The sequence below is a fragment of the Pezoporus wallicus genome, unplaced genomic scaffold (genome assembly GCF_028554395.1).
Source record: "Pezoporus wallicus isolate ANWC-B61680 ecotype Strahan unplaced genomic scaffold, APGP_CSIRO_Pwel_v1 contig_2384, whole genome shotgun sequence".
NCBI lineage: Eukaryota > Metazoa > Chordata > Aves > Psittaciformes > Psittacidae > Pezoporus > Pezoporus wallicus.
Window position 1 is genome coordinate 2,460,055 of NW_026640488.1, and position 14,618 is coordinate 2,474,672.

Here is a 14,618-nt window from a genome sequence, read left to right on the forward strand (position 1 = left end):
CTCTCCTTTTTCTCTCTGACATAATGAAAGACAGTAGGTATTGCAAAATAGTGCTATGATAAATGAGAAAAACTGCTATCTGAGGACTGGAGCAAAGTTTTGATCTTTCAGACTCTGTTCTGAAATAGCAGAATCTGTGATGTTAACATTGTTACAGTCAATGCAGATACAACTATGGACAGTTGTCCACCATGTATCCATAATAACTCCAGGACGATTACCCCATTATTCCTACAACGTACAAAGTTCATGTTGTGTATTATAGAAGCTTACTAGTTTGCATGACATATTTTTTTGGTAAAAGTTTTTCATATGATTCTAGTCTTTTGGAAAATTCAAGTCCTCTGGTGAAATCATCCCCCTTCTTTTATGGAAAAATTATCTGCATTTTCCTAGTGAGACAAAGACCTGAAAGTCTTTCCCCAAAAGTCACAAAAGGCTGTGGGAAAAGTAGCAGGAGAATCCTTACGGTTTAAATACATCTAATTTACTTTTATTACATACTTAAACCCTGAATGTTTACCTCAAATTAGAGGCCAGTGATTGTACATCTGATAAGAGATTCTACAGTGTGTTCTTTGTTAACACTTTCTTGGATTTTCATTACTCCAAATTTCTTAATCTCTTTAATCTCTGTTAATCTGAAATGTCTGCCACAGAAATGAGAGAATATCAATGGAATTCACAAGTATTTCAAGCCAGGCATATGTTCCTGTGCCTGTTTGTGCTCAGCACTCCATCACTGAAATAACCGGAACTGAAGCAGACTCTAAACTTCCAAAAAGATGGATGACATTATTTTTATTTTTGTGGGATTTAATATTCAGCTTTGATACTGTTATAAGAAGCTGCAATTCAACAGTTAATGCACTTGAATCAGTATAAAGCATGGTTTAAGGCATGACAAATCTTTCTAAATGCATCTATTATAACTGGGGAAGCAGCACTGATTGAGGCTTCTACTATTCTATGATTCAAATTGATAGTATTTTTTTAGACATAAGGATGGATCTTCATTGTTTAGCACCCCTGAAAGTTTGGAGAAGTAGCATATATGTCATGTATTTTTTTTTGTGTTAATGCCTCAATAATCCTCTGATTTTCAATGAAAGTATTATTTAAATAAGAAATTCCTTTATAAAGGATCTCACAATTCTAGATCTGAATAACCTAGATTTTTGCTATGGTCTGTCCTATACAGTCCTTTCACTTTTAAATAGATGTGTTAAAGCTGAATGACCCATAAATACTTTCAGCTTACTTTTCTTCAGGGCCACATTTTCACCTCAGTCTCTACATGAAACTACCATCAAGGCCAAGGGGACGTTCCACTTACAGAGTATGTGGCAAACATGGCATTATCTCCGAGTTATGTTTGCATGGCTTATTCTCCCTGCTGCTGTCATTTGCATTTGCTGACGTTTCCTATGCAAAAGTAATCTGAGAAATCTGTGCAATTTGATTTCTTTCACATGCTTAAAAGAGAAGTAGAATAAATTGAATGGAAGGATTTGAAGGATCAGTAACTCTGATAACTCCCAGCAATTGCACTGGAGGCAATAACAAGCATCACAGATTGAACAGTCTACAGGAAGCCAAAATCTGCGTCTTGATTTCTATAATATTTAGTTTTGTTATAGCGGTGGTATACACTAACATCAGGCTAGCCTTAGTCATTGAGGGCATATTTGCTGTGATTAAATCACAGCATTAATTTCTCTTAATACCACATGTGCAAGCTCAGTATTTCACAGAACTTCTTATCTTTACTTTGCTTTGTAATTTTAGTGAAAAAGAAGCCTGTGTTTTCAAAGATAATATAAATTTATATATTTGCCATAATTACCTACCTTTCTCTGCTTTAAATGCATATCTGCTGTATTTTCCAGAGTAGTATTAGAAAGCAACTAAGTGATCTGCTCAACAGGGAAATTGGAATTGTAATTTATTCCTAAAGCATTCAGTCTCAGAGGATGGGCTGATAGGCTTTGCAACTGTGGTTTTCAAAGGTAAGATCTACTGCTCATATCTTTATTTAAATTGGCAGATTTTGAAAGGGGTGGGCTGTGAATAGCTGTAGCTGCCCTTACATTTTTGAGAAAAATGACAGGCCAATCAGGGAAAGAAAAAATTAAGGTACTCATTTACAATGCACATGCCCAAATCAGCAATTTAAATGATTTTAAACCTGTTTTCTAGCAGAAACTTTGTAAGCATTTAATAAAAAAGGAGGTGCCTGCTGGTCCTGCCTTGCCGATACCATGGAAGAGAACAATTGGGAAAGTAGCTGATTTCTCCTTCAGAGCTGCTTTCTTTGCCATGGGCTTTAGCTAAAACAGAATCAGTAGCTGCATGATGGCTGTGAAAGCAGCTCTTCACTCATCTATTCCGGTTGAATACTCTTCTTCAGTCAATATATTTTTCTCTGTCAGAAAAATGACAAGGACATAACCTTGCTGGTGTGGGATAAATGATTTTCACTAATTAGAAGTTCCTGTTGTTAGGTTTCCATGCATAGTTTTTGACTTCTCCAGAATCTCAAATACCTCAGTTCAGTGTTTACCATCACATCTGCCCACCAAGCTGTGAAAACACAAAACAAAAAAAGCCTGGGCTTTATTTGGCTTCAAAAATAAGAGAGATGCAAATCAGTATTTCTGTGATAAAAGTCACAGACCTGTTAGGTTAATCTTATTTCTGCTATGTCCAGAAACCAGCTATTGACTTCAACAGTAGTTGGCATGAGTGCTTAACTAAAAATAAATCTGAAAGGTAGTTGTCAGTGATGTTCAGTGCACAAATGATTGTGTCGACATTGTAAACAGAAGTGGCAGGTGGCAGATATTCAGTCAGAAAACTCTGCAATTGAAATCTACTAATGAAACACTTTGCTTTCTACAGACCTAGTTTTCAAACAGTTCTTTAAGAAATACAGAGTTCAGAGACCTTTATTTATAAAACTTGCTCTTCGTTATAATTTCAAGTTGTGAACACAAAGGGAATGTTTAACCATAAGCACCGTCATACCACACTACAATCAGTGTTTTGTATTACTTGACAATGCTTCAGTATCTTTGGGAAAATAACAACAATAATGGTGTTTATGCAAACCTGTGTGTCAGTTGTGGAAGCAGTTCCCCACACTGAATTTCAATCAGATGAATGCATGCATGTAGGAGTCTCAGCAAGATAAGTGTCTTTGAAGAAGTAGGATAATTATTTTATCATCATGCTTCACAGTTAATCCAGACCATGGTTCTCAAATGAGAAGTTCCTTAATGCATTGGAAATTTAGATGTTTTAAATAGTTTATTCTACATGATACAGCAATCCTGGCTAAGTCATGTATGCTAGCTGAAAATTTCAGTAAAAAAGTAGTGTGAGATAAAAACTTATTTGATTTTACTCTTATTAGAATAATTGCAAGTATTTTTTTTACATTCCCTGCTCCTAAAAAGAAAGTTTGATCTATGAATTAAGTAAAAATCAGATTTTGTGGGCATTTGAAGTCCAGTTATATGAGAGAAGTTTTATGTATCAGTAAGTTTGAGAGATGCAGTTGTAAGTAGGTATTTGTAAAGAATCAGTAAAAACAACTGTTGATAATTACTTCATATTGTAGAAACACAGCCCTTCTCCTTTTGTGGATTCTAATTTACATTCCATTTGCTGTAGGCAAGACTTATGTCTTTACATCTAACTCTTGATAACTGTCATAAATACCACATGTCCTCAGGACAAGTTTTAATTCTTGAAAGGCTTCTGAAGACCTTATCTTTCTTCTTACGATTTTTATAAAAGTATTGTACTTTCATGGACTGCAAATGTAGATTAAATGCTATATTTAAAATATATTAAAGTGTGAGAATCGTTTCCAGACACTGTGGGTTGCTTTTGGTTTTGCCTGCCCTCACTGCAGCACCTCCTCTGTTTCAATAGTTTACTCATCTGGGTACCCAGGTCACTTGAGGTGTCAACAGTTATGTCAATTCAATAGCAGGATTTCTCATTTAAAAAAAAAAAACAAACAATCTAACTAATGTGTTATGGTTGCATACAGCAGGTTATTTTTAGTGTTTGTGAGGTATCATTGACTCTGCCTCAGGAAAAATGCCCATGAGCAGTCGCCTTCAAGAGCTCCCACAGTGTAAGCAGGTTGGGGTTTTCAGGGATAGCACCTTCATCATAAACTGCTTATCTGGTGCCACAAGCCATGCTTCGAATTGGTGTGAGGGTCCGAAGATGTGCCACAGCCAAAGGCTGCTGTCTCTGCCTGAGCGTGTGAGCAGGGAAGCAGAGAATCAGGTGCTGTGAGGCTGCCTGCTGGGCTTGCTATGGAGTGTTTTCACAGATAGGTGAAAAGGAAGAGAGTATTTTTCCCACGCTATCTTCTCAGCGTGCCTCCCTGTTATTTGGTCCTGGTGTAGGAAAAATATTTACCCTATGAAAGTACATGCGATACTTAAAATGACAAATATATATTTTTATAAACAACATTTGGGAATCAGTCCTTCCTTTAGCTACATGCCAAAACGTGGGTGCAGTAATTAGGACTCCCCCTGTGCCTTTAATTGAAAGCAGAGATGTGTCTGCAATATAACTTTCACATCTGGAGTCTGGGCTTCTCTCAGGGATATATTTGGGTCCAGGGATTTGCTTCAGACCATTAGAGAGAAATGAGTCAGTCATAAAATTAGTACCAGAAATTCAGTGATACTTCAGGATTTTCCCGTCTTTAAGAACACTGTTTTCAATATCAAGGTACCTTATTACAGATCGTATTACACAAATCCTATTATAGTACCACAGAATCATATAGGTTGGAAAAGACCTTAAAGAACATCAGCTACCACTGCCAAGTCCATCACTAAACCATATCCCTAAGTGCCACATCTACACATCTTTTAAATACCCCTAGGGAAAGTCTCAACCGCTTCTCAGGACTGCCTGTCCCAGTGCTTGACAACCCTTTCAGTAAAGAAATGTTTCCTAATACCTAATCTAACCCTCCCCTGGCACAATTTAAGGCCATTTCCTTGTCCTGTCACTTGCAGCAGAAATGTCTGTCTCGTAATGACCTTAAAATGAGACATATTAGCAGTTTTGAAGTTCACTTATGTATTCCTTGAAACTTATTTTCTGCTGATTACAACAGGGACAAGATGGAAAAGGAGATAACTTATTTTCTTCTCTGAAAACAAAGGTAATTATTTTCTTAATCTCCTGACTTTGTAGCTATCTAATGTTGCAGCAACACAGGTCACAATCCATTCAACCTGGAGTACAGAGGAAACACTTGATCGTGTTTCTCTGTTTATTAAAACACTTGATAAAAAAAAGTTGGAAAGGTGAAGAAATTCCACATTATGTTGGGAGAAAGTCTTTCTTGCAATCAAGGGCTAGATTTTTAGCTTGCCCTAAGCAGTCATGTAGGACAGTCACTGGGATGAATTTGGATTTACTAAAATGTTTGGACTGTTAATAAGTACTTAGCTTAGTTATCACTGCAGTTCCATTAGATAGTTCAGGAAGTGCTGTGGTGTCCTGTGGTATTTCCTTCCTGCCAAAAGTATACTGTGATTTACAGAAAACTTTTGAGTATACTTATCTTAGAAATAGCCCCAGGCAGAGCTACGTCTGGCTGTAAGGACACTGGAAATGGGCTTGCACAGCACATAATGGCAATCAGTGCTTTGGAGAAAAAATGGTAAAACTACTCCAAAGGGCTCTGGGATATTGACAGATCTGCACTAGGGATGACTCGTCAAAAAGAAGGGTGGAAGTTTGCGGGAACAAGCAGAAAAGTTGATGCCTGATAAAGATATTTTGAGAGCTAGAGTGGAATTTGCTGAATCTAGCAATTTCTTGGGTACCAGTAAATTACTGTGAAGTCTACTGTCCAATATTATGTCTCATCCTGATGTATAGAGAGGATAATAGCCTTTTCATCAGTTATTGCCTTTGCTCAAGTAGCAAAAATCTGTGCTGTGAAAGAGGCTAGATCTTGCTGGAAAAAGGGTACTACTTTGTAGTATAAGTAATGCCAGTGTCTACACAAGGGTGGTCATGATTTAGGATTGAATGGTCACATGTATCTGGGATCTCCTAGAGCTCAACTCCTCTGCTTTGCAATTTCTTTCTATAGTTATGTTCTTTATGCAGTACGGTTTGATTAATATTTTAATTACATTTATGTTGCTGCTGCAGATTTAGAAATCCTGTCCCTACTGTGCGCTTTCCCTAATATGCAAGTTATACACGATACGGTTTTTAAATTATTCTTGTGTAATGACACGGTTATCCCGTGGTAGGTTAGCAAATGTAATTAGTGTGTTAATGACAGGACCAAATTACTGGAAAGAGGTAAATGAAGCATCCTCACATTTCAGTTGATGGGTTAGTTGCTGACTGGGGAGATGCAGGAAAACATTTCACTCCTCTTCACAAGGACACATTTTTTCCAAGATGTCCTCAACCTAAGTCAACAACTGAACTTTTCTGTTAGGTGTCACCCGCTACCACTAGGAAATTTGAAATCAGATTTCCCTGTCTGCTCCAGTTACTTACATCTTGTGCTCTCTAAAGCAGCAGTACCCAAACAAATTAATGCTTTGAAGGTGTGTGCCCTGCCCTCTGAATGTGTTTAACAGTGAAGCAGCCAGCGAAAGCTTCTTATCTGTACAGAATTTAATAAGCCTAAGAAATACTTACTTTGACTTCTTAAAATATTAACTTACTGATGCGGACTTGTGCAGTTGTCTCTGAGTATTTTAGAAGCCTCCTTAAAATCCTTGGAAACAGACAAATCACAAGGGCTTTGATTCTGTTGCTACACACAGCACTTGAAGTAGAAAAAATAAAGTGTGGATATTGCACTTTAGATTAATAAGACAAAATTATAGGATTTAGTTATTTTCCCTGTATTTGTCTGCTGAGAGGCACAACAACTGAATCCACAATGAGCTGCTACTGATTGATAGGATGATGGGTACTAACCTGTCTTGCTAGAAGATGATTGTGTTTTGCCTGTGAGTAGAAGCTCCTGCCTTTCTCTGTGCAGAGGCCTAATGACTAGCAAGGGGCAAAAGGCAGGGATTTCTGCATCCCATAATGATTGGAGCTGAGAGGGAATTGCAAGACTGTCTGCCATAAAGGCAAGCTAGAAATTAACAGCTGCTTCTATTGAGGCAATGTCTACCAGACCACACTGAGCTCCTGCAAGCACTGCAGTCACACTTGTGCTGAAGAAAGGTAGATCCCGTCAGTGGTATCTTGTGACTGCTGCAAAACAAACTATTTTTTTTTCTTAATTCTTGCTCAACATGCAGCAGTTCAACTACCAAAGTGATATGTGTGATTAAAACCAAGAAGTGACATTGTAGCATCATACCATATTCTGCTCCCTCAAGCAAGGGACTCTGAAGTAAAAAGTATTTAATATTGCTTCTGATTTTTGTGCCATATCCATAAGCTAAGATTATAAACCATCATTAGCTACTGTTAACAAGTGGTGATTCTTATAAATGGCTGTATTAATATTAGGGGGGGTTTATGTACGGTTGATTAATTGCACTGTATTTCATGGCCCTGTCAAGGAAATGTTCTAGCAGAGGTAAATATTCAAAAGCAGCTAGTAAAAATAAGCATACAGGAAGGCATTTTGGCCTTATGACAAGTATAGATGGAAAAGTACAATGAAATGTTTGCACAAAGCATTTTGAGCCCTCAAGTTATTCTGCTGCTATGACTATACTATGTAAAGTCATCTTCATTTTTCTGAGTGGCACAGTGCCATGTTGCATTCAGCCAGGCACTGAATAAATTGGTCGCTTGTAGTTTGATCTCACAGGAGATTATTTAATTTTAATTTTAAATTTGCTTCCCAAGGTAAATATGACATCAATTAATATGGCAGTGATGGAGAATTCACATGAAACACTGCTGCTCCCCTGGGATGAGATCTCTCAAAGCGTATTTGGAGAGGAATTAAACCCAGAAACTTTTCCCATGTTTCCTAATATTTTTTTGTTATGATTAGAAAATGTCTTTAAACACTGTGAACAAAGGGAGGGCTGCTGTTCCTCATTCTTGAAACACAGCTGCAAATGTCAGACTTAACCTGTGGTGTGTGCCATCTTTCTTCTATCTTTTTAAGGTCCATTATACTGTTGGAATTCCTTCTGTAGACTCTACACTGGTGATTCATTGTCTTTCTCCTGTCAGACCTTAAAAAACACTGTCTAATTACTGTTTGAGTGAGACAGGTTTCCCTATAACACAGTAGACGTTTTTGTCCTGAATTTTAGTTAATATATTAAGGGCAAGATGTACTTAGGATACCAGATACAAAGTTGGTGTTTTAATAAAGGAAGACCTAGTACATGCAGGAGAGTTTTGGTTTGGTTTGGCTTTTTTTTTTTTCGTTTTGGTTTGGGTTTTTTTCAGTATTTGAATCCTCTGAAGGTCATAGAATTAGGTTTTCCAGTTTGTTTCTCTAAAGATGTGATTAAGGGGGTCTTGCCATTGCAGAGGTCAGCAAGAGGTTTGAATTGCTCACTGCTTGAAAATTGTTGATACTGGTTTTGAACTGGGATAAATGTTCACAAAGGACCATCCCATTTGTTTCTGGGAAAACAAGAACATCAGGGTACCTAGAAAAATGGTTCTGTAGGAAGCTTTCCTTAGGAACTGTGTCATCATTATTTGGAATTTAAAGATCTGTATGTTAATGCTACTGGTTTTGTACAACAGTATTATTACTAGGGATTGCCACTTTCTTGCATATCAGTGATGATTTTGTCGTAAACTGCGATTGGAAGGGGCGCAGAGTCATTTTCAGAGCAAGGGAATAAATTCTAGTCCCCTCCAGGGCTGGAAGAGGTTGAATGCGAGTGTCCTGTGGCACAAAGGGTGGCAGGCTGTACTGCAGAAAGAAACTGCAGACACAGTAGGTACATGTCCATCAGCTTTGACTGGACATCAGTGCCCATTTTGCCCCTGAACAGAAGTCCTGGCACAAAATCTTCTTCTGGGACCTCTCCTTCCCACTTGGCAGCTTGTGAAGGTTGCAGGTTTTCCAAGTGTAAAATAATGGCATCACTTCCTTCAGATTCTAGCTAGCTACCACATCAAATGTAATTTAATTAAAATGCAACATGCTATCATGGAATTGAACCCCCAAGTAATTCCAGATTATTGTCTTCTAGAAACAGAAAAATAGTTTTCTTGTTTAGTAATACAAACGTTAAGTAATGTAAAGTAATGCAAGGTTATATAATAGCTCCTGAATAAAAGTACTTTTACATGTATATAATGTGCTTACGTTATAAAGTGTTGCATATATTTATGTATTGAAAGTGTGGTTCTCGCTGGAAATTTTTCACTGCCTCATTTGCTGCACAACAGTATTCAGTAATAAAAAATAAAGCATTACTAATGTCCATGCAGTGAAAACAAACTAGTTTCTATGAAAAAACTGAAATCAGAAATACAGAATGTTATGTAAACATTTTTCAACCTCTTGTTCTTAGCATTGTGTTTATTGATTCTTAAAATAATACATTAATAATTCTGATAGATGTCCACTAGAAGCTGGTCTAACACCATCAGTATTACAGTGTGCTTTAAAAGAGCCTTTTCTGCCAAGTATTTTTCTGCAGCATGAGGTCCAAAGTAGCTTCGTCCTGTTTCTCCTTGTATTCATGCTACTTGTGCTGGGTCTACAGCACTCCTCTGCTGTGCCATTTATTCCAGCTGTTTCAAAAGAAGCAGCTCATAACCTGTATCAGGGAATTAGTTATTTTTAACCCTGGTACAGTTGCTGTGTGACCCTAAAAGCCCTTTGGGTGTCTCAGGGGCAGAAATAAGCGGTGTGGTTCACAGGCTGATTAAAGCCATAGTGCCTCTGAAAGAAAGAGTTACCATACCATATCTCCAGAGAGACAAATCAGCTTCTCCCAGAGCAGCCAAAAGCTCTCTTGTTCGAGTATTATATGAGGATGAGAGGATCTGATTCAATCAAATACACTTAATAGAAAATAAAGCCCTTAATGGAAGAATATTTTTAATATTCAGCCTGAAATACATGTAACAAACGTTTATTATTAAAATTATTAAAATGAGAATTTCAGAATTTTTTTTTTTTTATTTAAATGTGTTGTTTGAAAGGTATTACCTTCAAAAGCACAAAAATCCCTTGGTGTTTCCAAGCCACTTATGTGGTCAAATTCCCATTAGGGTAGTTGTCATCAGTCAGTGGCTTTTACCCAATGTGCTAACCTTTGGTCTTGGATGGTTTTCTATTCCAGAAGTACAAGTACTAACTTTAGTTATACATCTCTCTGATACAGAAAGGCTGTCTTGGGCATCAAGTAAATTGAAATTTAAGTATCCATAACAAATCATTTTCATTGTGCCATATCACGTAGTTTTTAATAGCTGCTTATGAAGAATTTAAAAGGTTTTCTCATTAGAATTTTGTTCTCTACTGTTTCAGAAGCTTCATCCATCAATGTGATGAAAGATACATCCGATAAAGCAACTTCTCTGCCTTAATCACTAGAGCCCAAATTCAGCCAAGAACTTATCCATGCACGCAACTTTAATTACCTGATTCACTGAAGTCAGTAGGGATTATATACTTAAAATGCCACATGAGCTTAAATGCTTTCCTAAGCAAGGTCCTAGAAAAAGCCATTGTTGTAATGCACATAGGATAAAACTAGCATATCATGGGAATTTAAAAGAGAAAATAAATGTTTTTAATTTTTCTTTTCTTTCCTCTTGTTTTGCAGGGGCATACATTTGTTCCTGTGGTGATTTATAGCTACCAATAATCTTCCACAGCGGTTGCCCTATCTACTATTCTGGCATCTTCTGCGCTTGCTGGTAACAGAAGAGAACCATTAAACACAAAGCCAAGTACTGAATCTCAAAGGAGAGACTTCGTACAGTATGTTCTGTACAAAACTGAAAGACTTGAAGATCACAGGGGAATGTCCTTTCTCCTTACTGACTCAAAGTCACATTACTGAGGAGTGTGACAAGGATTGTGCAGAAAACAGCTCTAGAGCAGCTTTGCCCATCTGCAAAGAAGTCCATGAAAAAGATGCTCACGGAAACCTTCCACAAAGGAAAACAAGCAGAAGTAGAGTGTACCTGCACACATTAACTGAAAGCATCTGCAAACTGATCTTTCCTGAGGTAAACAGATCCTGCATAATAATACTGTAATAGCATTCAGTTATAAATACTGAAAAAGCATTTTATGCCAGACTTTAGGAAGTCTTTTGACTACAGAGTTTGTGTTCCTGTGTAGTTCTGTATAGTTTAAATCCTCATTTCATCCTCTTCCATTCCTTCTGGATACAATTTTGCCACAATCAGTTTTGTACACACCATCCTTTCCACTGTATTTCCCTATAGCTTTGCCTTGTATTGGCAACATTCCATTCATCATTTTAATTATTCCTTTAAAATCCATGTATTTCTGTAGCCATTTATTTTGCTTTAGAGATGCAATTAGAGAAACTCTGCCGTGTTACCTAATTATGTAAATTATGTGGTCACCTCATCAGTTCAAGTGAATCCATACTGCTAAGTGCATTAAAATTAAAAGAGCTGTTTTCATGTGCCGTGATGCTAACCTCCTGCCATACTATTTTTAAAACCCTCTATGTTTACCACAAAGGTATTCTTATGTCTCTGCTCAACTCAACTGAAAACAGATACAGTGCATGCACAATGGTTTGCTTGAGTGGAGATAAATATAGTTTATTTCTGTAAAAAGAACACGAAAAATGCAGCTTCATAATATTCAACACTTGGGCTTGCCTCAGATTCTGTTGAAAGTGTGAAGGAACTGTCTGTGATATATTGGGGCTGCAAATGGCAAATGGCCAAGTCTGTATACTCATTTAATTACAATTCTATTGTTTGTACATTCAGTGTTCCTTACTAAAAAGTGCTGGAGTTTTGTTAAATCTGTTTTCAGATCTGTTTTCACAACTCTTCATCTATTACTCTTTCACTAAAACTCTACATACATTTTTTGATAGACGCCCTTTCACCTCTGCTGCATTTACAGAAGAAATTCATCCCTTTAAACTGACCTTTCCATACATAAAGGAAAAGACCTTTAACTCAAGAATGAGCTGGCGAAGGACCCTTTCTGTGGTGTCAGCATTGCTGTATTGCTTCTTTAGTATATAGTTGTTGCTGGGTTTCTTAACGAAATAACCGCGAGGTTTTTTTTAATTTAAAGAGTAGTATAGATACATGCAGCTGTTTATTACATAATCCCAATAAGCTAGTACATCAGCTGCGACAAAAGCTTGGCAAAGTCAAGAATGTTATGACCGTTTACCCCAGGAGCTACTGAATTTCAAGATTACTGTCACTGCTATTTCCAGTTATTCAAGTCATATTCATTGGAACTTTGTCCAAGTATAGTAATCTGTCCTCATGCTGATTTGGAGTCCTGATCAGCTTGCCAGTCCCAGTTCTCTGTAGAAGGGTTTTGCTTATTTCAGAACATAACTTTTCATTGCTTTGATACTTTACAGTGCCTTACTTAACAATCAGTAATTAACATAATCTTTATAAATTGGAAACTTTACAGGGGCCACATTATGGCCCCAGTTGATTCAGGGACTCCCCGTGAAAAAGTGAGTTGTGCGTGGAAGTCCAGGACATAGCACATCCAGAATAACTTTTGATTAAATCTGAGATAGTGTGGTATGTGTTATTGTTAGATTTACTTCTTTGGGTGTTTACAGAAATACAGGTGACTTTGGTAAGTAATGAATTGGAAGGTATTCCACTTACTGTACCAGTTTATATGCAGACATTGTGTACATTGTGTTCATATACATGGTAGAAAAGTTACTCAGTTTAGATTTTTGCTTGGAAAAAGTCTCCCGAATATACTGCCTATTCTTCAAAATGCATGGTATTTTCTTTGAGTGTGCAGACTTTCCTTTTCAAAATACAGAAAGGATGGAATAGAAAATGCTAGTTTCTTCAGGGAATGAGAACCAAAGAAAAAACAGACTACAGCAAGCCCCACAGCCAAATTGTGTCATGACACTAGTCTACGACCCTGTCTTTATGGAAGTTTGAATTTCAAGTGATCAGAAACTACACACATAAGACAGCTTTACTGGCCCCAGCAATTTGAAATATGCATGTTTGGAAAGTATTCTATCTCTTCCAATTAGGAACTACAGGAAGAATATGGAACCATGGGATTGAGGTAAATTAAGATAAATAAATCTTCATGGTACTCTAAAGGGTCTTTTATTGTGGAATCCTCTTACAAAGGTTATCTACAGTGACTAGATTTTCATCTGGAGGATATTTAGTTTTGCAGCATACATAGCCAAAATTATTCTTTTTGTACAAATATAAAATAAATTATTCTAACATTGTCTTGAAATGCTGTAGTCTTGAAATAAGAAAATGAGGTAATCTGAAGCACAGAATGCTGTATTGATCTTTTATAGCTGCATTTGAAACTCTGTTACCTTTTGCAATTTCAATCTTTGCACTTCTGAAAATTGTCCTGAAAAAAATAACTCTTAATATTCCAAGAAAAGTTACTATGTAGAAGAGCTACTTTTTACTGTTTTGTTCTGGGCATAATGCAGAATATGACTATCTTTTCTGTTAGAAACAGAGGATCACAGAATAGTTAGGGTTGGAAAGGACCTTAAGGTCATCTAGATCCAACCCCCCTGCCATGGGCAGGGACACCACACACTAAATCATGTCACCTAAGACTCTGTCCAACCTGGCCTTGAACACTGCCAGGGATAGAGCATTCACGACTTCACTGGGCAACCTGTTCTAGTGTCTCACAACCCTCACAGTAAAACACTTGGGATATTAGCCCCAAGGACAGTGAAGTAATTCTTCTCTGTATGAAAATGTTATGATTAAATTTTCAGCAATTACATTTAATCAACATACCTTTTTTTGTTCCCCAGTTTGAAAGACTAAATCTTGCACTTCAGAGGACACTCGCAAAACACAAAATAAAAGAAAACAGGTATGTATGTGTAATGGGTTTCAAATTCACTTCACTGCAAAATTGTTTTGCAGACAGTTCATAAGGGCTGGAGTGCTAATTGGGAATCGGGATTCTGGAATCTGTTTTCAGTTATTGTGTCCTACTGGTGTGTAACATTTCATGTAATGTAAGTTAATAATGATTTTATTTAAAAATATTCACAAACATTTATATTACTCATAAAGTTAATGAGCAAATTTAGCCATTTGTGCAGGGAGAAAGGCAACAACTGTGAAGAATGCGCAGGTGTTTTGGAGGAAGTCAGAGACTAGTCAGGCATAAATGGAAAGGTAGATGCACTTGTATATAGATCTGTCCCAATGCTTCTAAGATCCCAGAAAAAGATTTTTAAATGCAAACAGTTACTATTAAAAAAAAAAAAAAATGGCTTCTGAACAATGATATGCTACACATACTGACATACATGTTTTCGCTGGGCTCACTTGGCTTCTTGTTTCTGTTTCTGAGGAACTCACCTTGATTTTCAGCACTCCTTAGTACTAACCCAGTATTAATCATCTGAGCCTCTCAGGGAGTGAGAATTTCTTAG

General features: G+C 37.0%; 1 protein-coding gene and 1 long non-coding RNA gene across 3 annotated transcripts in view; both read left to right on the forward strand.

The window, feature by feature from the left end:
• LOC130604569 (uncharacterized) overlaps positions 1 to 14,618 on the forward strand; it is a 185,844-nt gene that overhangs the window by 54,794 nt on the left and 116,432 nt on the right. The window lies entirely within an intron of this gene.
• GUCY1A1 (guanylate cyclase 1 soluble subunit alpha 1) overlaps positions 1 to 14,618 on the forward strand; it is a 35,161-nt gene that overhangs the window by 10,152 nt on the left and 10,391 nt on the right. The window contains exons 2-4 of one of the 2 annotated variants that reach the window (XM_057419158.1): positions 1,890 to 2,009; positions 10,794 to 11,202; positions 13,986 to 14,047. In XM_057419158.1, coding sequence (XP_057275141.1) covers positions 10,954 to 11,202; positions 13,986 to 14,047 — 311 coding nt within the window. In that variant the 5' untranslated portion in view covers positions 1,890 to 2,009; positions 10,794 to 10,953. The remainder of the gene's footprint in view (positions 1 to 1,889; positions 2,010 to 10,793; positions 11,203 to 13,985; positions 14,048 to 14,618) is intronic. The other variant, XM_057419157.1, reaches the window with a different exon arrangement.